General features: G+C 42.4%; 1 protein-coding gene and 1 long non-coding RNA gene across 15 annotated transcripts in view; one reads left to right on the forward strand and one right to left on the reverse strand.

Annotated features, from left to right (window-relative positions):
* nrxn3b (neurexin 3b) overlaps positions 1 to 23,123 on the forward strand; it is a 355,996-nt gene that overhangs the window by 318,409 nt on the left and 14,464 nt on the right. For all 14 annotated transcript variants that reach the window (XM_037750894.1, XM_037750889.1, XM_037750890.1 and 11 more), the window contains one exon: positions 13,751 to 13,829. In XM_037750894.1, the coding sequence (XP_037606822.1) occupies positions 13,751 to 13,829 (79 nt within the window). The remainder of the gene's footprint in view (positions 1 to 13,750; positions 13,830 to 23,123) is intronic.
* LOC119477062 lies at positions 14,176 to 21,135 on the reverse strand. The gene is made up of 2 exons (XR_005204169.1): positions 18,574 to 21,135; positions 14,176 to 18,465 (listed from the first exon to the last, which is right to left on the reverse strand). It is a non-coding gene; the product is annotated as an uncharacterized LOC119477062 (long non-coding RNA).

The following is a 23,123-nucleotide window of genomic DNA, read 5'->3' on the forward strand; positions in this document are numbered from 1 at the left end:
TTCCCGACAATCTCATATGATATGGTTGATACCAATAGATTCTTTTCATTTTTTAGTTTCATATGATATCCCAGTATCTTTACTATAGCTTTAAAACTGAGCCAGCTACGACCTACAAATCACAAGTTGCGTTACTGCATAAAAGAAATTAGTGGCGTTAAAACAAATTTGTGTTAATGCATATTTATCGCCTTAACTTTGACAGCCCTAGTTTTTATCCAACAAAATATTCTGCTTCATACCATATTTGTTGGCGTTTAGCCTTTCAAAAACAACATTTCCACCGCGGTCAAAACTGTTTGCTCTCCCACATGCCGCACACAAACTAAGGCACGCACTGATGAGTAATATTCATTAAAGAAAGTTGTTTTAAAAAACAAAAAGATAAACTAATTTAATCTGATTAAACACTTTATTCAATCTGAGGATTTGTAATTTTTTTTGGGGTGATGTTAGAAAATACGGGGTGGAGCTCAGCTTTTCTTAGATACAAGTAGGGGGAACATCAAGGAAATTAGGTTGGGAACCACTGAACTACAGTATGCAAGTGATTATATGCAATTAACTTTCACTGATCACTTAATAGAGAATTTAAATGCCTTCTAATTATACAGCGTATATATCTTTAAACAGAACAATTGTGAATTTAAAAAAAAACATCCCAAATGTTATTCGAGGCGCTACATCTCAAATCCAGATTCTTCTTTGGGTGCAGATGTCATCTGTCCCCAAGCACACGCCAGTAGACTTGCATGGATTATCAAAGTGGAACAGTTGGTATTAAATCCTGTGCCAAGTCATTTTAAAAAAAAGTTGCGAGGGTGCTGTGAGATCCCACACTCTTGGTGGTGTTTAATTAACTTTTTTTCCAGCACAACGGTTCTGGGAACAAAACTATTATAAAAGTTAAACTCCTATTGCCGGCATCCTCTAACTTACTTTATATCAGAACTTAGGAAGGTTGATAAAGAAGTTGCTGCTTTCCAGCTCAGTTGTTTGCTTCTGCATCACTCTCCTTTGGCACACAGGAAGTTGTTTCTCTTATTTTAACACATACTTTCTCCTTGTTGTTCTGCTTTAAATGGATCGTCAAACATTTTGAGAAATTGTTCTTATTAAGGTTGCATGAGAAGATAAATATTGCATTTGCTGCTTACAGCGACTGAGAACTCCCGTCCTCCTTAATATAAGTGGATATGCTTCATACACTTCTGTAACTGAATAAAACCCAGCTGACTCTTGGATGTGAGGGTCATTAGCCTGATAGCTGGGAAGAAACAACATGTAAATAAGAGATGCTGAAAGATGTGTTTTGTTTTTACTTTTGCCTTTGGCAAATGCGATCTGCTTCCCGCTGCCTTGTCTTTGTGCCAAGAGAGGCTTATATGTTGAACACAGCACATGAGTAAACTTTGATAATTTCATACAATTCTCTGAGACACACAATTATCAAATTTTTTTAAATATTAACATAGCTCCCCATCAAATGGATCACTCGGAGCTGTGCACTGTACGTGATAATAAACAACTTCAGGTGTGTTTTGAAGCTCGTGCTACAGCGGCGCCCACACACCTTATTCCGCAGTGGCAGTAATGAATCCATGCACTGTGAATATATTTGCTGCCAGCCCTGTGATATGAGCGTGTGAATTTATGTTTGTATGTGAGAGAGAAAGGGAGCGAGAGTGCGACTTTGCGAGGATATTCGCAGGTCTGTCTGTGCATTTCTGTCTCTGTGTGCACAGGATGCACCATGTGTGTCTGCTACCGTCAATCGGATTTAATTAAATATGTATCGCACAGACGCAGCCTTTGATGTTCCACAGCAATAATGCGTTCTGTTTCATTGCTCGGCTGAGCTGTTAGCAAGGCCCAGTACTGTTTCTCCTGTGTGCCCGCGGAGAGTTGCTGCAAACTGCAAGGAAACCTGTTGCTCTTAACGGCAATGAGTGAAGGATAATTGTATGGATATAAGTGTTTGCGTGCGTGCGTAGTAAGTCATCCTTACATGTGTCTTGAGGTACTGTGGGAGGGCTCACATGTACCGTACGTTTAAAATCATTCCTCCATTGGTTAGTGATTACGTTTCAACTTTCATCTTCTAAAAAGAGACTAAATTGAATGCTTAATTTGGTTTGTGCTCATTAGGAACTGAACCCAAATGGGACCCCCTGGTTAATTTGGGAGATGTAAAGCTTCCAGCGTCAGCCATTACATAATGCCTACATTGATTTGGTATTACAGGCTTGAAGTCATAATAGCCTTTGACTGTGAGAAATACAGCAATATTGAAATGGATTGAAAAGGGAGCTCAACATGTAGTCCGCAAGGAGAACGTGCAAGGTCCAATTTCAGCCGCTTGTTTCAGACTTCGCACATTCTGCATAGAAAGCCAATTGGTTTCCCAGTTGAACAGATCGTCTTACTTATTGATTGCATTGTTGCAATTAGTGAGGTCAACTCAGGTTTTTTTATAAAGCCCTAAAATCCCAAACAACAGGCCTTCCTAGATCCAGCCAATCAGCAGCCATTCACAATGTGGATTATACATAATTACAACAGGATGCCATTAGAACAACATAGTTTTACATATATTGAGTTATTGAACTCATTGGGGGTTTTGTGCTGGAGGCAAAGAAAACTGCAGTTCATCGCGAAAGCTGGGATTAATTGAGCCTAACGAACCAGAATTAAATTGTTTCATATATCCAACTCCGAATGAATGTGATGTGATTCATTCAAGCCTTGTTAAATTATGTATATTCATGACTTTACAACGCAGATCTCGAGAGGACATCAAGCGTAGATCACATCAATTCACAACGAACAACAGAGATGTTAGAGGAGAGATCTGTGGCGTTCATAGCCGCCGAGCAGCAAATATTAAATAGAAAAATGTATGTGAAGATAGAATAGTGAAGAGAAAACGGACCGAATCGCCACCATAAACAAAGAGAACATTTGGCAGCACTTTAAAGTCAAACAGTGAAGCACAGAAGTACAGATGTGTTGCTGTGTTAAATTAGTTGGTTGTAGAGTTCTCTTGTAATCATGTTATCTTGGATTCAAGCCCAGTACGAGTAAAATGGACTTTCAGAACATTAATTGGCAACACTGTTGGGATTTGGTTTAATGATGATTTTAAAAATGCCAAAGATTCACTGGTTCTAGCCTCTCAAATGTGAATATTTCCTGTTTATTTTCGTCATTTTTGATAGTAAACTGAATATATTTGGGTTTGACCATTGATCAGACAAAACAAGCAAATTATGATCATGATGGGTAATGATTATGTTCATTTTTCACTATTTATCTGGCATATTAATGACCAAGCAATTAAGAAAATAATCTGCAGATTAAGCGGAAATGAAAACAATCACTAGTTGCAGTTTGAATTATTAATTATTAATTTTTAGTTTACATGCAAAGATTAACTGTGTCAATACTTTTATTTCATTTGCAAAGAGATGTGTCCTCTCAAAGTGGTGCTATGATGTTGGATGTTACAGGGACTGTGATAAATGTAAATCCCACTGTTCTGATTGCATAAAAAAGTAGTTTTTTTACTCAGATTTTATGCATATGGTGGTGTGTTCTTTATACTATGACAGTTTTCCTAAAATTAAATTAAAAAAACAACATCTATATATTGCCTTGCTTACAGTATCGCAATATATTGAATCGTAACCCCTGTATCATGATACGTATTGTATCGCCAGATTCTTGCCAATACACAGGCCTATTTAGTATAGCACCTTTCATAGAACACAATTCAAATTGTGTTTCAAGAATAAAAATGTATTAAAAAATGTATACCATGTGGTAGAAATCAACCGTCCAGAGATCAAGAGTTTGATACAGAAAAATAGACCTTTATCACAGGTAACAGAGGCCGAGTTAGTCTGCAGAGCAACTGAAACACAAGTGAAAATACAATGTCTTATATATTATTACAGAATGAATAAACACATTTGAGAACACTCCTCCTAAATGTTTTCTACCCTTATCTATTGGGTGCTATGGTATCACTGGGCAGTCCAAAAGGATTTATCAATTTCATTATGGTCATAATATATTGGTAATTACAACATTTGTCTAGCTCACCCGGTAAAACAGTAAAAATAATCAATAAAACAGATGTTAAAAACACACAAAATTACAAAAACTAGACGGCACAAGGTGACAATAATATGTTTAATTAATGATATGTTTTTGATCCTGCTTTATGAAACAGAATTTTGTGAGACTTTACTCAAGTAATCGTGGATCAACTGGTAATCTTGCTTTATGAATCACCCCTCTGCTGGTCTCCGGGCAGGAATACTGTTACCTTTATTTTGTTGGAGGACCAGTCTCTGCCAATGTCTTTTGATCCTCGGTGAAATGGAGCCCTTTCCATTCCTGTCCTAACTTCCTCCTCCTCCTCCTCTTCCCCCCGTGCTCTCATCTTCTCTCAGCCTCTCCTTTGGTCACGGCTCTCGGCGCGGCTCACCACCACATCCACGTGAATTCCTCACTTCCTCTTTGAAGGGAGAACCACACACCGTAACACAAACCATAACTATGAGCTGTAATCACTGCTCCAATTTCACCTGAGGACGACGCACGCGCAGAAATTTCCTTCCATCTTTTTCTCTGCTCACCTCACATGCGTCTCTCACCACGTGACCACCCCCCTCAATCGATCAGCTACTCTGTGATTGTGTGTGCGTGCCGTGTACATACATACATACATGTATGTGTGTGAGTCTGTTTGTCACAGGGCTTCCCTGATGACCTTGTACACTGCGGCAGGGGGGTGATTAAGGATCAGGGCCAAAGACCATTTCCTTTTCCATGGGAAGATGAATGACCCTGTTTGAAAGTGGCTGCCTATGGCCTCAGGGCAATTAAGGTTTGCTGTGAGCCAGCAACCCTCACTGCTCTGTGTACAGAAGCAGGTCCTTGAGAAAAAGAGAAATACTCGGCACACAACCCATTCTGCTGAAACCAACACACCGCGGCGACGGTGAACAAATTAAATGCATTTTCTTTTTCACTTCCCAGCTGTTTTCCCTCCTGCTCTCCTCACCAGCCCTCTTTTCATTTCCCCATAAACCTGGAAAGACCTGTAGAAAAAAAAAAATGTGCTGACTACAGGAGGCCGCCAAGAAAGGCCCACAGAGGGTGCTCATTCGAAATATCAATATTTGATCTAGGAAATCATTTAGCATGTGGCTTTGGCCCTACAAGTTGATTCAGGAGCTCATTTTGTTGTAATTTATCCACTATATTGAGGGAGAGGGTTGACACCGGGACTTCCAGCTTCTTTGCACTGCTTGTGTCGGCTTGTATCCAGATGAAGATCAAACATCATGATCAAATGTTTTATTAAAATCGCCAATCACTGCCATTTCCATCCCCCCCGCCCCTTCATTCGCCCCTATTTTTTCCTCTGATAAAGCATCTTATCTGTCACAGAGCGGGCAGCGTGAGCGAAAAGAGTTGTGGCAGCCTATTGATAGGGATATGGCCTAGCGCCATTGATTCCCCTTGTAATACAAGCCTCTCCCTTGTCGGCCTGTCAAAGCCCGGATCGGACATGATAACGCGCGCATCAGACAGCCGTCAATAGAAAGGCGAAGCTTCCGCCATGGAGATGACTATCTCATTTTGATACGAGGGCTGGTGGAGTGGAGGAATGGGAGCTGGCGAGATAGCGAGAAAGAGGAGATGGGAGCAGGAGTCTGTCCGACCTCTGATTTCTGTCGCTTTCGGGGGGCATTTCTCAACCTGAAAAATACTCTGCGCGCTACATATCCCAATCTAACATGTGTGAAAATATATATGTCAGAGGTGCACCTGCGGGAAGCAGAAGTTGCTTTGAATTGTGTGTCTGTGATTTGCCCTTGCCTCGGCGTCACCACTTTGATCTCTGGACATGCAGCCACATTGGATATCCATGGCAACTGACCACCAGGATGAGGCGCTCGAGGAAAATGGATTTGTTTGGGGTTTATTCCCATCAGTGGAAAAAAAAAAAGAAATCAGCTTTAGCCATTGGGCACCCTGGCATTGTAAATAAACCAAATTGGGTTTGATAGCAGGGTTGCAATGTCAATATATAATGTTGTGTCTCTTCCCTTATTCTCCAATGGCTTTGTTTCTCAGTGTTTCCTTCGCCCTCTGGGCACAGAAACATGTGACGGTCATTTGTTATGATAAGGCCGCGGTGTGTTCAGGAGCATCCCTCCCGTGCCCTCCCCAATGATATGACTCACTGTACTGTACATGTGTGCTTACATCAGCTCTCAAAGACACAACACTGCTCATACTTCATGTTTGTAACCCGGGGGCCACGGCCGCGTTTTAGCCTTGACACTGCTTTTACTGACCCAGGAGGAAGCTATAGACAGTGGTCGAGCACATCACGTCTTTCTTCTCCCCCCGCGGAGCGCGAGCCTCTGCTTTGATGTGACCGATCGAATCACCGTCATGCTCGGCAGAATATCCAACCTCAGCCGCAGATGCAGCAGTTGCAGATGCAGCAGTTGCTCCTGCAACCAGCCGTGTATTTGAAGAGCTTTACTCCAGGTTGAAACAGCCTCTGTTTGATTAGTATGAAACCTAGACGATGGATGGCCACGAGCACACAATTAAATGATGGTATATTTTGAGCGCTGCCTGGAGAAAAACTAAGCTCACTATATGTTCCTAAGTCAAAGTATGGCGTTGTTGATTAAAAGTTTTGCTATGAGGTGATTCCATTTTTTCCATCTGTGGCACACTTGTTGATAAAATCTTGTTTAAATTTAACAGTAATGTCTGCAGGGGTTCAGTCACATTTATTATTAGGCACAGGTGTGAAGAGAGGGTGTGAGTGCACTCTTGCTCCTGCAGGAACATTATTAGATAGGAAGCCTCCGTAATTAAGCACATTGTTGAAAATAGTCTGAAATGATGAAAAAACAAACCAAATGTCTTTTTTTTTTAGTTTTATGCTTTGAGGTTTCCAAACAGGTGGACTGTGCCTCGCTAGAAAACTTTTAAAAGTGTGAACAGTGTGGCTCGGCTGTGTTGAATAGCGGATTTTATTTGGCTGTGGAAGGAATCTGTCAGACACCGGTTACATTTATCTGCTTGATGTAGCAGAGCGTGGCAGCCTGCAGTGCAACTGCTGCTGCTACTAATATGGCTAGAAGGGAGCAAGGCTGGATGGTGTTGTTTTTTGTCACTGATAGCTTATAAAGAGACGTCTCCTGCTCACAGGGCCAAAATATTACAATTATGTTGAAATTAAAGGGTAGACTCACAGTTTTTTAATCTTAATACGACACTCCCATGTGTGCACTGAAAGAGCTAGTGGTCGCTTTAATTGTTCCTCCTGTCCAAATTGACCCTGCCTGTAGACATCCGTTCCTAATGCGATTTCAATGAAGTGATGAGGAACAACACCCACAGCCTTCTTGTTTGTGTAAAAATGTATTTCGGTTTAAGCTATAATGAGGCTTCAGCAGCCTGAGTTGTGTGGGTATATTCTTTTTTTGTAAGAAATTTCCTCTTTGTGTTTCCTTGCGGAGCGATAGTGACACAAAGAGGTAATTGTGTAACACAGTGCCTACGCAGCCCTCGTAGCAATTGCAGCACGTTAACAGAGCAGCAGCAGCTTCAGTCCTCCGTCAGTGTCTACGTAGGCTGCGTTCAGGTGCAATGGGGAGTGTAAGTGACCCGCATTTATGGCAGCACTCAGAGGCCATCACACAATTATTGTAGTTATATGTGAAAACAGTTATAGAAGCATAAAAATACATGTATATGTAAGAGTGAAATGCGACCCTGTGTTGACAGCTGGATTGATTCAAATAAAAGCGTATCTGTTCCGTCACACATGCCTAAGACAGACGACTGACTAACACCACCAGTGTAGACACGTTGTATCTCAGACAGCCTCATATGAGCTTCAGTTGGAATGCATTTTTGCAAAGAGCAAGGACTATGGATTTTGTCCCCAACTTTTGAATTGGAGTCACATTTGAAAGGGATCTGTTCAGGGCCATGTATGGACATGAGGAACATTGCAGCGAAAACCAAAACCAAAAACGTTCTCCGTATACATATTGGCATGCAAGTGTTGAGTTGAAAATATGCAACACGTTGTCATCCCAACTCATCAAATGCTGACGCTTTGTCAGACCCCGTAGCGTCACTTTTCAGTCATAGTAAACACGTGTTAAATTAAATTAAATTAAACAAAAACACTTGCTTAGGTTTAGGCAACAAAAACACTTAGTTAGGTTCAGGAAAAAGCAACACGGTTGGGCTTAAAATTGTTCATTGTTTGTCCAGTGAAATTGTGACTTGACGTTGTTAACACGGGACACGATTGTAACGTGACACGTAACGTGCAAGACACGAACATTGGTTTCCTGGATGAAAGCCTCGTGTTATTTTGGCCAATCCACCTCCCCTCCCGCCTGCCCTTATGGTACATGTCCACAGCTTCTGTCCTTTCGTTCGTCCAATCAGGTGCCTGGTGACTAGTGGCAGCCCACCAAGCGTCCAATGCTGGGAAGCGAGGCGACATCCATGTGGACATGTACCATCAGTGTGTCTTTTCGCTCTTTAAACTACATCACAACAGTCACTCCCAGCAAACTTTCCCTGGGCATTTAATGTTGACACGGATGGGTTTACATTATAGTTAATGGAAAGCCCAGTGCATCTCATACCGACACTAAAGGGTGCATTGTGCGGCGGTATCGAACGCCGACCGCCGTGACAAAGCAACGGTGTTTGACGCCCTGGGAATGAGAAGTGGCTGATACAGTATCTGTGAAGCTGTCCTTTAAAAATGAAACCCTGTAATTCATATCTAACATTTATTGCCTAAGCTTTCATTCCACGCTACTCTACTTATACTGTAGCCTAATATAAAATATATAATCTCTGCTGGACAGGCACAGTGCTCTTAAAAAAAAGTTTTTAATAAAAGAAGTGTTGGCTTCCCAACCTTCACGTTTATTGTTAATCAATCGTGCAGCCTCATTGTTCACTCTGAGGTCAGGCCTGACTGGTGATGTAGCATGCACTCCATTCAGCTGCTGAGGTAATTGCAGCTCCGCCTGTTAATGGTCTCTGCATTGCTGCTGGCTGATTCACAGTAGTCAGTCCAGAGCTCCTGATTAAACACCAGAGGGGCTTTGTCGGACCAGCGTCTTTGCACATTCTCCATTTTGTTTGTGTCAGTGCCATCGGTTTGTGAAACCGAAAGCTGTGTGTTTTGAGACTCGTCTCCCAAGGAGGCTGTCTATCGCCATCGATCGCCGGTGTGATCCTTTTAGTTGATGTGCTGAAGTGGTCAGAGGTAAATGCTGTTTTAATGAAGTCTGGCTATTGATTTGGCTGTGGTGTTTTGTTTGCGGAGTTAGGAATTTGAGCATCACTTGAAGGCAGGGTAATCAGGATAATCAGCCATGATGCACATAGCCTGTGAGGTTTTTATGTACTGAAATCATGGCGTATTATACGCTCTCTTCACACACAGGAAGCAGAAGGCATGTGCATGCATATTAAAGCTTCCCACACAACGAACCAGCCTGTAAATCCCGCCACCCAGACTCTCTTAAAAACGACGATGAGGACGTTTGTTGAGAATAATTACACCAAAAAAGAAATCACTTTGCTGCCAAAATATATCCCACTCTATGTTATGGAGATTTAGACAGAGAATTGGATTTCCCCAGCTGTGAAATCAGTTTTTTGTTGTCCCGCTGGCCAACCGCATCATTTCGCTATACCCTGCTGTAGGCTCCCACCGCTGCACACACACACACACACATACATGCTGCCTATGCCTTTTCCGCTCCACGAGCTCCCTTTGCATTTACAGCATCTAGCCTCGTGCTATACGTTATCATCGACGTCTCTGAGAGCACACTGTGAGTCGCGTGTCACTTCTTTGGCTCTACATTAGCCCAAATGCGGAAAAATGGCACCCTAAGCCCTTCATCGGAAGCACTTCAGTCTGAACTATTGTGGCAGAGAGAGATACATCTTATGTTCATGGAAATGAATCATACATCTAGTGGATCTACTAATGTCAAACATCGCGCTTCAAAAGCCCTCTTCAATTTCTCCGAGTGGAATCAAAGTCGCTCAGATTAGAGGGTCTCTTACTCCGAGTCATAGATGATTTTCAATCAAATGCAAAAGGAACACATTGACTTGTGTCCTTCTGCCAATTAAATTCCACCTTTATAATACACGAGCCGAGGCAGTCGGCCCTTTCCCTGAATAGGCTTAGAGATGGAGCTCCTAATGATTTTTTCCGTTGCAGGCCTTTGGCCTCTGTATGCCAACATGTCAAGAGAGCGCAGAGGTTCTAAACATTTCTCAAGAGGCTTGCCACAGGGTTAAAAGCCGTGCCATTTGACCGTTACATTACATTGATTAGCCTGCACACACTTTAACATACTCATAGCAATGTAAGTCCCTGTAGGAATGTTCTAATGGAATTTGTAACTTTGCCGGCTTTGTTATACACTCGATTCAGATGGGTCAATCACGGTGTTCTACTGTCTGTTGTTTTTTTATAGCAGACCACTGCTATGTATAACAGACCGTTGCTATGGGTGCAGTTCTCATCTTGGACTCTATAGGACCAGTTTTTTAGTAAAATTATTGATTTCTTAAGTAAGTAGCCATGTAATAAGCAGGATAATGTACAGCTAGTGGGTCTTTTTTGTGAAATTAACCCCTTCAGGGCGATGCAGGACCACGACGCAAAGCCCCTGTCGGGGTTTATTTCACAACAATGACCGGCTCGCTGTACAATATCTCTTACATATGAAATTACACTATTTACATACATTTTTAAAATCACTTCAAAGGACGGGTGTCGATAAAGGGGTGGTTGATCTCACTTGATCGGGCTGTGGTGGTACTCCAGACAAAAATGTTTGGAGCCACTTCCCTAATAAATGTTCCCCTCATTTTTATGCCTCCGCACTGGCAATAGCTGTGGCCGGAGGCTTTGTGTTTTTGGGTTGCCCGTACGTCCGGTCCATTCTCGTGAACGTGATATCTCTGGAACACCTTGAAGGAATTTCTTCAAATTTGGCACAAATGTCCAATTAGACTCAAGGGTGAACTGATTCGATTTTGGTGGTCAAAGGTCACTGTGACCTCACAAAATATGTTTTTTGCCATAACTCAAGAATTCTTATGCTAATTATGACAATTTCACACAAATGTTTAACAGGATAAAATGATGATGTGATGACATTTTGGACAGACATGGATGCAAACTGAAATTTGACTGGTTGCCGGAGGCACACAACCGTGAGGCGGTAATTCTAGTTGAATAGAATTTAAACATCTGCTGCCTATATTCAGCTTACAGTCTGACAGTGCCTGTGCACCCTTAAAGAGAAATGTGTCTCTCATTTTATGTCTGTCTGCACACATGTTGTAAATTGCTGCATGGATACTGTAATTGGGGAAACTGATGGTCTGATGATTATAGCAGTTTTCCAAGTTTTTTTTCCTCATTTGCCCCCGCTCCGCAGGGGGAATACAGTATATATAAAATAAATGAAAGCTAATTTTTACAGACTGATGCGACATGAGAAGAATCTCCACAACTTAAATATCTCATTAGAGTATTTCATGATTTATTCAATGGATTTTATTTTCTTTATGCATGAGAAATGATAGACATTACAAATTTATTACAGTGTAGCTCTTAAGAAGACGGAACAAGATGTCTTAATATCTCTCTCTCTGCGCACTTACTGTAAGCATGTGTTGCTGCAGCCTTCAATCCGCTTGTTAAAGTACATTAATTATAGTTTCTCTAATCCTCTACCCCAATTACAGAAACCAGGTTCCTTGTTAACATAATGTTTAGGAAATGAGCTTTCTATAGAACTGTAACCCCGTTACTTATGCGCATGTAAACGCGCTGAACTTGACGTTATTCAATTCAGATTTGACCATAGACTGTAAGAAGAAGTGGACTTAGTCACCATGACGTCACTCATTGGTTTGTGGACTGCCGTTTTGAAGCCTCGAGTTCGGAATTTTGGCCATCACCATTACGATTTGACCCATGTTAGACTGGACATGTAACAAGTTCGTCAGATTGCCATCGCAACAGTTATGAAAAAATTGTCTTGGGCGCTTATTTAGACATGACATTGACATGTCAAATTTGCATAATGAAGTGCCTGTCTGCAAGTCAGAAAAGGGGCTTATAGCAAAACACATACACTAGGCTGTTGTTCCAAAATATTTATTTCATTGAAAAATTTGCAAGCTTGCTAAAATGATAATAAAAGATCATCCCTTCAGCAAAATTTAGCATTTAAAACATGTAGATTGGTGTGTAAGACTCTAAGCTAAGCCGGTGCATCCAAAGCAGTGAGAATATTTGCTCTGTGCTGAGATGCTGTCGGCGTCAGCTGCAGAGAAATGCTGCATGAATGGACAAGAGAAAGGCAGTGTTTTCAGTTGATGCTGGGTTACGGCGAGATGGTCTCGGGCTGAAAATTGCTGGAACAGACTTTGAAGTGGCTGGGGTTTTTCATCTCTCTCTCTCTCTGTCTGTGTCCCTGCCTCCCACATCTGCCCGCTATCATAATAACAAGCAATAACCCTCTTTCAGCAATAAGCAAGACTTTTACGCCTGTAATGTGGCTTCAATAAATAGTCATGTTTACCGAGGGGCCATATTTTACAGCAATTTAGTTTAGAGCCTCCCCTCTTCCTTCGTCTTTTTGCCTCCTCACGCTGGAGTACATATAATGTGGTGCATTGTGCATACCAGCACAAACACGCATTAGCGCATTATCAAATGTACTGATACAGAAAATAGCACAGTCCATCACGCATAATCACACCACGCATTGGGAATGTGCTTTGAAAAATCCACTTTCTCGCTTGTGAGGTTTGGTAGATGTATGCATGTTGAGCATCAGCGTGTGTGTGTGTGTGTGTGTGCGTGTGCATACGGTAGAGGCGGACAGCTTTCTCTGGGCCCCCGTTGGAAGCGGCAGCACAAGCATGGGGGCGCGTTTCATTAGTCTGTCAAACCCAATGATATTTAGAGCCCCACACCCTCGGCCAGGACTGGAAAACTCAATCAGCGCTCTGATTTCATAACCCTGCTTGGTGACAGGGCTTATTTTATCGCCTCGCTGATTCATTCTAATAAACGCCGGCTGCCCAGCGCACCGCCGCTGAAATACAACCTCCCCCCCCTTCTGTCCTCCATGGGTCGACCCGAAAGAAGTGAATACGGGGGGTTGGGATAAATCAGAATTGTGGGAACTGGAGGGTGCAGATAATCCATTGCTGGTCCGGGTGTAGCTAGCAAGTGTGCCGCCCCGTCCCCTCCCTCCTCCTGCACCCTTTAGCACAAATCAGAACCCGGGACAGTGTTGATCTGTGAGGGCTTGGTGGGGCCATTGATTGTGGACGACAGAGGAGGAGGGGGGCGATAAATTATCGGAGGCAGAATGCGGAGGGTGAAGGAAAACAATTATCTGCGGAGGTGGAAAGCACATAAAGTGAAGAATGATAAACACTGTGAAATATGATTGACTCCAAGTGATATATGGAAGCCGAAGGACAGGCGGAGAGGTCTGTGTGTGCAGAGATATCCTTGAATGGGTACGGCCGGGTGCAAGTTGAGGACTCACTGTACTGTACAGCCCCGGGCCTAACCACATTTCCCCTGTGCGCGTGTTTGAACGTGTCTCTTTCTCCGCAGACGACCGATGACATCGTTTCGTCGGCGGAGTGCTCCAGCGACGACGAGGACCTGGAAGAGTGCGACTCCGGACACGCAGGTGGGATGGGTGTGTCGAGTTGTGCTTGCTCTGAACCTGGTCTATTTCTCCTTATCTTTCTTTGATTTGCTACCGAGGAGCCTCTCCTCTTAGCATCATGTCCCATGGGAGCTTCAAGTGTAACTTAAAAAAAAAAAAAAAGCACTCCGAAAAGTAGCCACTGTGAGATATATACACTAGTGTGAGGGGTTCTCAGTGTATATCTAAAGTTTAAAGAACTCTTTGGAGTTGGATGAAAGCAGTAAGAATTAACATCCTTAGCATGCTCTCTGTAGGAAGTTAACTGTAAATGCATACATCTTCTAGTCAGCTATAGTCTAAGCTCACACCTTTCATCTCTGAGAACAAGTTACACTTAGCTATGGGGCCACTGGTTGCAGACATGACAAGGCGTTGATACTAATTTTGTTCTCTCAGCATTCGGTCGAGAGCAAAACTTTACTCCACAAAGTACGAAATTAGTATCAAGCCCCATGTCGCCCGCACTGATGCTTCAAAATGTATCTGTCCTGTACTGGTCGATTTCCTCTTGCTGTGCGTGTGTGTGCGTCTCTCTTGACAGAGGATACATTTTGAGATTCTTTCGAGAACAAAGATGCTTTCAGCATAGATACTGTGATATGTAGCAGACTAACTGCAACAGAGCCTCTTCCTCCCCTTCTCCTGCCTCTCCTTCTTCTTCTTCTCGTTTGTACCTCTGTTTCCTTCGTCGGAGGCTTGCCTTACCTGAAACATTCTAATAGAGAACAGATATCCTCGAATTTCTGTGCGCATCGTCTCTCTTCCCTCCTCCCTTCACACATACATACACGACAAACACACACACACACACATATATACATATACACACGTCACTTTGTGATTAGATCAAAGTGATAAGACATTCACTCAGAGCTGGAAATAAAACCGCAGATTTAAAAGAGGTGGTTATTTTGAGGCGACTTGGGTTTGGACGACTTTTCAACAAGGAACTGTCAATCACCCTCGTGCCCAGGGGCCGCTGGCATACATCGTTATAGTATGGGAGTAAACCAGGAGAGTGGGAGCTCTATGGAAACTGGCTCAGTATGTAGAAAGCGTCTCCCCGTAGGCACTCTGAAATTCATTAACAACTCAGGCTATTTGATTGCTTCACTGTCCTTCAAAACGCCATCATCGCGGACTAATTGATGCCACGTTAATCTGGCTCAATATGGCTCATTTTAGCAGCCAGCATATGTCCACTTTTCACCGCTTATGATAAGCCTAAATTGAAACAATGCATCGCCCTTTCTTTTTGTTATCTCTGCTCGGAGAATATAACAGATAATCAGTTATTTATTTTTCTCGGAAACGAGGTCTTTCCGTGTACTTCAGTAGATACTCTGCCAGTAATTTTGCCTTTTTTCCTCCAATCTGTGAACTCATTTACTTTGAAGCCTTATCACGCCGTAATAGCGTTTGTTTCCTTGAAAATTATGACCACATTTAGGTCCTCGCGCTTATGGCTTTTTATGTGAAGAGAAAGCCATTTTCCCTGTAGGTTCTTTATCTACAGTATAAGCACGAGTTGCTCTCTTAAGTCAGAGATTACTGGAATTGAATAGGCACATTTCTGCTGCTTATGTGAACTGCTTTTTTTATTTTCCGTACCTCAAACCCAAGTACTCTCAAAAGTGGAAGTGCAACAAAAGTGAGAAGCAAGAAGTTTTTTTGTTTACTAAAGACGACATGGTACCCTCCCCTCATATAGTGGCAACATATGTAGTCATACACACTCATACATACTGTACATTTCACCATGTTGACACAGAAATTCATATCCTCATTCCTTGCCCCCCGCTTCCAGTCGTATGAACAGTTGCATGACATGGTGTTCTTTTCCGTTGCATTTTGTTTTTTCTCCTGTGATGCACATATGAACATCTCTCTTCTGTATCGATTTGGACCCAGCTGTTGGGTTGCTTAAGATTTGAGCTTTTTGTTTTTGGCTTTACTTTGGGGCCGGGGCGGGTTTTCGAGTGGGGTGATTTTTATTTTTCTTGTTTTGTTGTGGTTGGTTTTTCTTTTTCTTTTGGTGTCCTCCTCATCATCCGTCGTCCATCCTCCAAGCAAGGATAGAGTCCACTCCTCCCGTTTTTGCCTCATCTTGTGCCGCATGAACTTTTGGTGGTTGGAAAATTCTCCTCCTCATCAAGTTTGTGTTTATTTTTTTTGTGCCATATGGCTTCTAAAGAAACATTCCTCCCCCCCCATTTTCGATACAACATAGGGAAATGAACGGCAACAAAATCTTTTCTTGCCATCATCCTTTTTTTGGCCTTGTGCAGGCAACCCCATTCTGTCTCAAGAAAGTTGTGTGTGAAAGAATGACTCCCTGTCTCCCCTTCCGAGCGTTAACCCCTACCCCCTCCCCTCCCACCCCCTCCATCCCGACTCACCCACCTTCTTTCTTTTAGCCTTTCTGCATATACATGTCTGTTTGAATGCAGATGGCATAAAAAGACTTTTATTGCCACAAAGTATATCTGTTTTTCTATTCTATCTGTTGCTCCAAGTAGAAGGCATTTGTGGCATGCACACTGTACTGGACTGTACCGCAGCTCTATAGACTAACTTATAATCCTCTCCCCCCCACCCACCCCTGCTTCTGCATGGATATGATTGGCATCCATTTTGTGTAACTGCTTCTTCTCCACCCATAAGTCTCAGGCTAACCCCCAGCTGGCTTCTACTACATGTCAGTGTGTGTGTTCGGGGCTACAGCTGCGGTCCCGCGCCGTCGCTGTAGCCCCGCGGCAGCTCCTCCCTCGGAGGCGTGTTGTGTTTGTGCTTGTGCCTGCTGTCTCTGTCAGTGCCACGTCTGTCTTGTCTGCTGTACGTGGTTCGTCTCGTGGTCGTGTTGTCTGTGTGTTTTTAATAAAACTGTTAAACCTTACCTTCTCCCTTTATCCCACGTGAGTTCCACAAGAGGGCAAATAAAGGAGTGTGCAGTGAGATTCTCGACAATCCTCTGAACACGTTGACATCACTAGAAGTCCGACTGACAATAAAAGTACAACTAAAATGAAGGAATTCAATAGCTGGGAAAAAAAAAACTACTAACTGGAAATCGCTGATGAAAAATATGCAATGCTCAGTTTAGAGAACAGCAAGTCAATTTATGATTTAATTTCACAGTGATTAAACGGAGTTGCAGCTTGTCACTACCGTGTAATCTGAGCAATTTTTGTGATTAATATGTAATTATATTTTAGTAATTGATGCAAATGATTTTCATAAATCCACAAGTACAAATGCAAACATGTTTGATTTGTACATACAGTGCCTACAAGTTGCTGTAAATCCTTTAGAGCCTAATATTAGTTAGACCAGATCATAACAAGCTCATGTAAAAAGCCCCACTTGTATACGAGGACTAACCAATGCTTACAATGCACAAATGCAGAACAACAGAGCAGACATTTTGACCTGTCATAGCAGAAAAAGCACAGATGTTGCAACATTAATGATGACTTTGCTCTATATACTGGTGGTGTCGGTAAGTTGTGTCAGGACAACCTGTTCTCATATACAGCCGCTTAATCAGGACCACTTGACGTCACCTTTTAGTACCTCATCACTTAGGTGTCTTAGGGTTAGAATAAGTTTGTTAGTTACAAAACTTAAGTTCCGTACATAAGTTAAGTACATAACGTTCGTGACGTAAGTTAAGTATGTTATGCACGTTACATAAGTTAAGTATGTTACGTACGTGATGTAAATTAAGCATGTGACGTAAGTTATGTATGCGACGTAAGTTAAGTATGTTACGTACGTTAAGTATATGACGTAATTTAAGAACATGACGTAAATCAAGTATGTTAGGTAAGTTAACTAACGTATGTAACTTAAAATAAGTCAACTTTGAGTTTTGGCTTCACACGAGAGACGAACAGCAGCCCTCTGGGTGAAAGTCCTATGTTTAACCCATCCATCCAGTGTCAAATATTGCCACGGATGGGTTGACATTGAAGTTGAAAGCCCGATGTGTCTCATACAGACGCTAAAGTGTGTCGTATCAGACGCCGAGGGGCGCGACAAAGCGTTGATATTTGACGAACTGGGAACGAGACGGCGCTGGTCAGGGATACTGTATGCACAATCCCTAAGTCCTTGAACACATAAATGGAATTGAGCCATCGTTGTTGTTATTAGTTACACCTGTGTTTTTTCCTGCTACAGCAATTCAATATGTGTGCCATAAAAGTGCTATATTGCAGTGGCTCCACTGTACGACAAGTGACACTACAGCTTGTTGGTCAAGGCCCATTAAAATTACCCAGAAGAACATTTTCTAATCTGCCACCTCTATGTTTAAGGTTTAAAGCTGCTCTAATCTATATATTTTTATAATGATAATGGATCAAATGTGAGTGTAATATGAAAGGAGATGCTCAGAGTGATCACCCGACTACAGTTCACTTCAGCTGTATGGAGCGTTTTAGCCTTTGTGAGATGTAATATGTCAATGTTTTTTTGTAGCGCTGCCCCCAAATGGCCAAAACATCAGGTTTAGGGATAGGGGAAGATTCATTGTTGACTGTTGGTAAGAGATTGAACACAGACTCCTGTGGATAGGCGTATGTTTTATGCACCCGTTCATCATACCAGCCTCCTCACCCTTACTTGTTGCTACTGAGCATAGACATACAGGTAGGTGGTTCCAATCTGTTTGAACAAACGCCACAGCACTGTCATTTTTCTAGACGAGACAGCCTCCCACAAATCTCTGCAAACAGGGTAACTGTTGCACTCTGTGTGACAGTCAAATAGATTAGAAAAGATTGTGTATTTAATAAAAGGGCCATAAATGGTCCTGCATGCGCCATTACCCTATCAGCCTTTGATGAAGTGGAGCACAGATCAAGCAGGTCTAACATATTTATAGATCTCTCCTCATCTCGTTGGCCTTGGTGGGTGAAGTGGAGAGTCTGTGGCCCAAATTAATGTTAGACTGGAGGCATCGGGTGTTATGTTGTGTGTGATTTCTTCACCGCTGTATATTAAGAGCTCCGACACGTGTAGGGGGCGCAGAATGAAGTATGATAGGGATGGATCACTGAGTTTCCTCGTGGCGTCAAGCTATGGCTTCCGTCAAGCCCCATCGGGCCGGCTGTCACTTCAACACAGGCCTCAGATCAGTTTAAAGGTTATTCAGCTGACACATGTCCGCCGAGTGCAGAGGTGCAGCCTAACAGCTGTACAGCAAATCGACCGGCTGACAGGGGCGAGTCGCCACGCCTGCTGGAGATGCCAATTTAATACGCCAGAATGCGCCCCAGCCACATGATGACAGATTAAGAGCTATCTGCCATGCACCGTGGGCTTCAGGATGCTCCTCCTCCCAGCCGGAGGTAGTTGCATGCATCCTCACAGGGCAGACCTCTGCGCTTTGCTGGAGTCGTAAACGAAACATCGTTCAACTTTAAGGATGGAAATGAATTGTCCATCAGTGAGAAATTAGACCTCTCTCCGCAGGGGTGTGCACAGGAGAGATAAGATAATTTAATGGCAGGGTAAAGTGCTCAGCTTCTTAAGGTACATGTCTCTAGAAAGCTCAGCCACTGCACAGGGCACCAATATAATCCCTGGCATGTCCCTTTAAGTGTGTCCACACACGGAGAATATGTGTTTTGCTGGCTCCCTGATAATCAGCTACCCAGCTGTGGTGGGTAGAGGTGAATGAATCTGCTACAGCAGGTGTCTGGGCACAATGTGCGCAGCCACAATGAGATTTCAGGGCCCCAAACCACTGACTCACCCACAATTTGCAGCGTTGAAATCCCATTGACTCAGTTCATCCATGGTCGGTGCTGGTGCACCGGCTTTCCGCTTTTATGGTGTAGCATCGTCAAATCCCTGACACACCGTCGGGATTCATCTCCATTCGGAAGCCTCAGCAAACGCTGGATGGACACGGGGATCAGGCCAGGAAAGAGGGAAAAGAGAGAGGGAAGTGAAGAGAAAGTGCTGCTCTGAGATTTCTGCATCTGTAGCCTCCAAGCTGCTGAGGTAGTCAATCAGCCATTTAGAAATAACTATATTTACTTAATTCCTCTTCAAAAGGCACAGGCCTGCCGCAGATAGGCTTTTTTTTTTTTTACCAGGAAAGATGCAAGGCAGAATGCGTGGAAAATTTCCGTTTTGTTTCATGCTCTCGTTTTTGTGGTTTAAAAAGATAGCATCAGTTTTTTTCTCATTGATGCAAAGGGCTAGTCAGTAGGCACCGGCGCAAAGAAACACTAGAAACAAAAGGAAGAAACACACATTAATCTGAAGGCCTGACTTCCTTTTGCTTAAAAAGACAGAAAACAGAGGAAGTGGCTGTAGGTCTAGCGGAGTGGAGAATTATTTGCCGGGGAGACGGAGGCTTAGAATAAAATCCCATCCATCTTGACGAGTGCGGAAAACAAACGCAGCCTGGTTAGGCAAACCCATTAGAAACCGCCGTGTTTGTCTGCTTCAGGAATGCAGCAAGACGTGCAATGCTTGTGCAAGAGCTTACACAGGATTAAAGTGTTTACCGAATACATCAAGGTCCTCTGCACTGACTTCACTGGAGACCCTTGACTAGCAGCGGTTCCCCTCCCATCCAAGTGTTTTGTTGATATAGCGCAAAGCTAACAGTTGCCGAAAGCTGTTAGCCAAAAACGGAGTTAGAGGATGCAAACAAGGCCAAGACAACAAGGGCAGAGTTGGATAAATAAAGCCTCGGATGAAATCACTTTCTCTGGGCTGGTATTGTTTATTTAACAAGGCGAGGAGCTCAGGACTCTGTTAGGAGAATATTATCACAGCTATGCAACAGTAGCTGTTAGCTGAAGAGACACACTACTGTCATACAATAGAACACCAGGCTATATCCAGGGCTGGCTTAAGGCATAGGCTATATAGGCGGTCGCCTAGGACACCACCTTCTGGGGAGCGCTGGTCGCCCTATAAAAAAATACAATAGAATTTTTAAAAAAATGCCGGTGAACGCCCTTCATCATTTTCTGCATTGAGGTCACAAATGAACAAACAAATAAAGATAGAAAGAAATACACTTTCCAGCCCTGTAACTCTCTTTCTTCCACTTTTTCATCTACCTAGCCGCACTTTTTTGTTAATAATAAAAATGTAAATTGAAGTGAAACTGAACGCTTTTAAGCTCACAATATCACTGACTAATTGTTAATTTATATTATAATTAGGGCTGTCAAAATCCATTTAAAAAACACTAATTTCTTTAACGCAATTTATCTTTCGGAGGTTTTATCGGGCTCAGTTTTAGAGCTAGAGTGAATATGATACTGACATCATACGAAACTAGAAAACCATAAGGGATACATTGGTACCAATCATGTCTTACTAGCTTGTCGCTAAGAAGTTACTCTAAATTTTGGCGAGGAAAAACTATCATGGCCATTTTCAAAGGGGTCCCTTGACCTCTGACCTTCAGATATGTGAATGTAAATGGGTTCTATGGGTACCCACGAGTCTCCCCTTTACAGACATGCCCACTTTATGATAACCACATGCAGTTTGGGGCAAGTCATAGTCAAGTCAGCACACTGACACACTGACAGCTGTTGTTGCCTGTTGGGCTGCAGTTTACCATGTTATGATTTGAGCATATTTGTTATGCTAAATGCAGTACCTGTGAGGGTTTCTGGACAATATTTGTCATTGTTTTATGTTAATTGATTTCTAATAATAAATATATACACATTTTCATAAAGCAGCATATTTGCCCACTCCCATGTTGATAAGAGTATTAAATACTTGACAATTCTTCCTTTAAGGTACATTTTCAACACATAAAAACTGTGCAATTAATTTGTGATTAATTACAGTAAATCATGGACAATCATGTGATTAATTGCGATTAAATATTTTAATCGATTGACAGCACTAATTATAATAAATACAGTTATTTATGAAAATAAAAAAAAACTTTATTTTTGTATTAAAACCATTGTGATGTGGTTTACGGGGCTAGGGTTAGGGTTCTAGGGCACCAAAAGGGCTATGTCATGTCAGACATAAGTGTGGAGCATGGTTGGAAAAGCAGGTAAATCACATTTAAGACGTCGGTGTTGATAAAACACAGTCAGGACAGCGTACAGTACAATTATACTCAACTCATAGATCCAGCTTTATGTAATGAATGAGTTTCTATAACCAGCCTGCAGAGGAGGAACCAAACCCAGATATCTGAAGACAAATACGCCTCTCGCATCTCCTTCAAGTCACCAGAGGCACAAATAAACCCCGCCACCCGTGCCCTCTTGTGGAACTCCTTCCCAACACGCTGTTTATCTGTCAACCGAAGGCTGTTGGCTATGCACATGACGCAAAGCATCTACAGTAAACATTTAATAAAAAACGAGCTCATTAATTATCCCTCTACTCTCCCCCTTGATTAATTAGCGAATGCAGCGGGCCTAAATGCCACATAATGCTGGTTATATATCACCCATGGTGCTCCTTCTTCCCCTGTTAACTGCTGATGAATGGTTCTTTCGCCTGAGATAAATATCCCACAGCCCTTGGTGGCAGTGACCTTCTACTGACCTGTGACCCCCTTCTCAAAACCCCTTCCCCTACCTACCTGTCCCACGGCTTGCTGTATTGTTATTGTATATTACTCTCCCTAAATGCAACTTACTTAAGCATGCATTAACCCAACTTCTTATAGTGGAACTAAAAATCCAAAATAAAACCATGTCTGATTGACCTCTCTTTTCTCTGACGTACATCCAGATTGCACGCCCTGTCCCGTGTTTTAAAAAATACTAACAAGAGAAATGTACTGGTAACTAATAATAAAGTCTTTTATTATTAGTTAAATGAAGGTGGTGACACTTTGCCTATAAACTGTCCCCTTCCTCTTTGTCTGCCTCAGTGTGTGCTTTCTGGTTGTTCATCTTTGATAGTGTGAGAGATTTAATGCCTTTCTTTCTTTCTTGCTTGCTAATCTGTTTTATTTTTGTCTTTTTTGTACATATATGTCAAAACACATATATGTGTATCTATGTTTCTATTCTGAAAATGTTCAAATTTTAACTATCTGCTAATTTGCTAAGAATCGCTATTGCCAATGTTTGATGATTTCCTCCCTAATTAGAATGAAACTTCCTCTTTTCTCTATGAATTACTGTTTGGTAAACAACGAGAGATTGGGCATCAAAAACCACGCAGCTGCAAATTAAAGTCTTCATAGAGAAAAAAGAGAAGACACCTCCAAAGTAGACCCTCGCCACTATCTGTGAAAAGTGTTCCAAACTGTTT

The sequence above is a fragment of the Sebastes umbrosus genome, chromosome 18 (genome assembly GCF_015220745.1).
Source record: "Sebastes umbrosus isolate fSebUmb1 chromosome 18, fSebUmb1.pri, whole genome shotgun sequence".
NCBI classification, from domain to species: Eukaryota; Metazoa; Chordata; class Actinopteri; order Perciformes; family Sebastidae; genus Sebastes; species Sebastes umbrosus.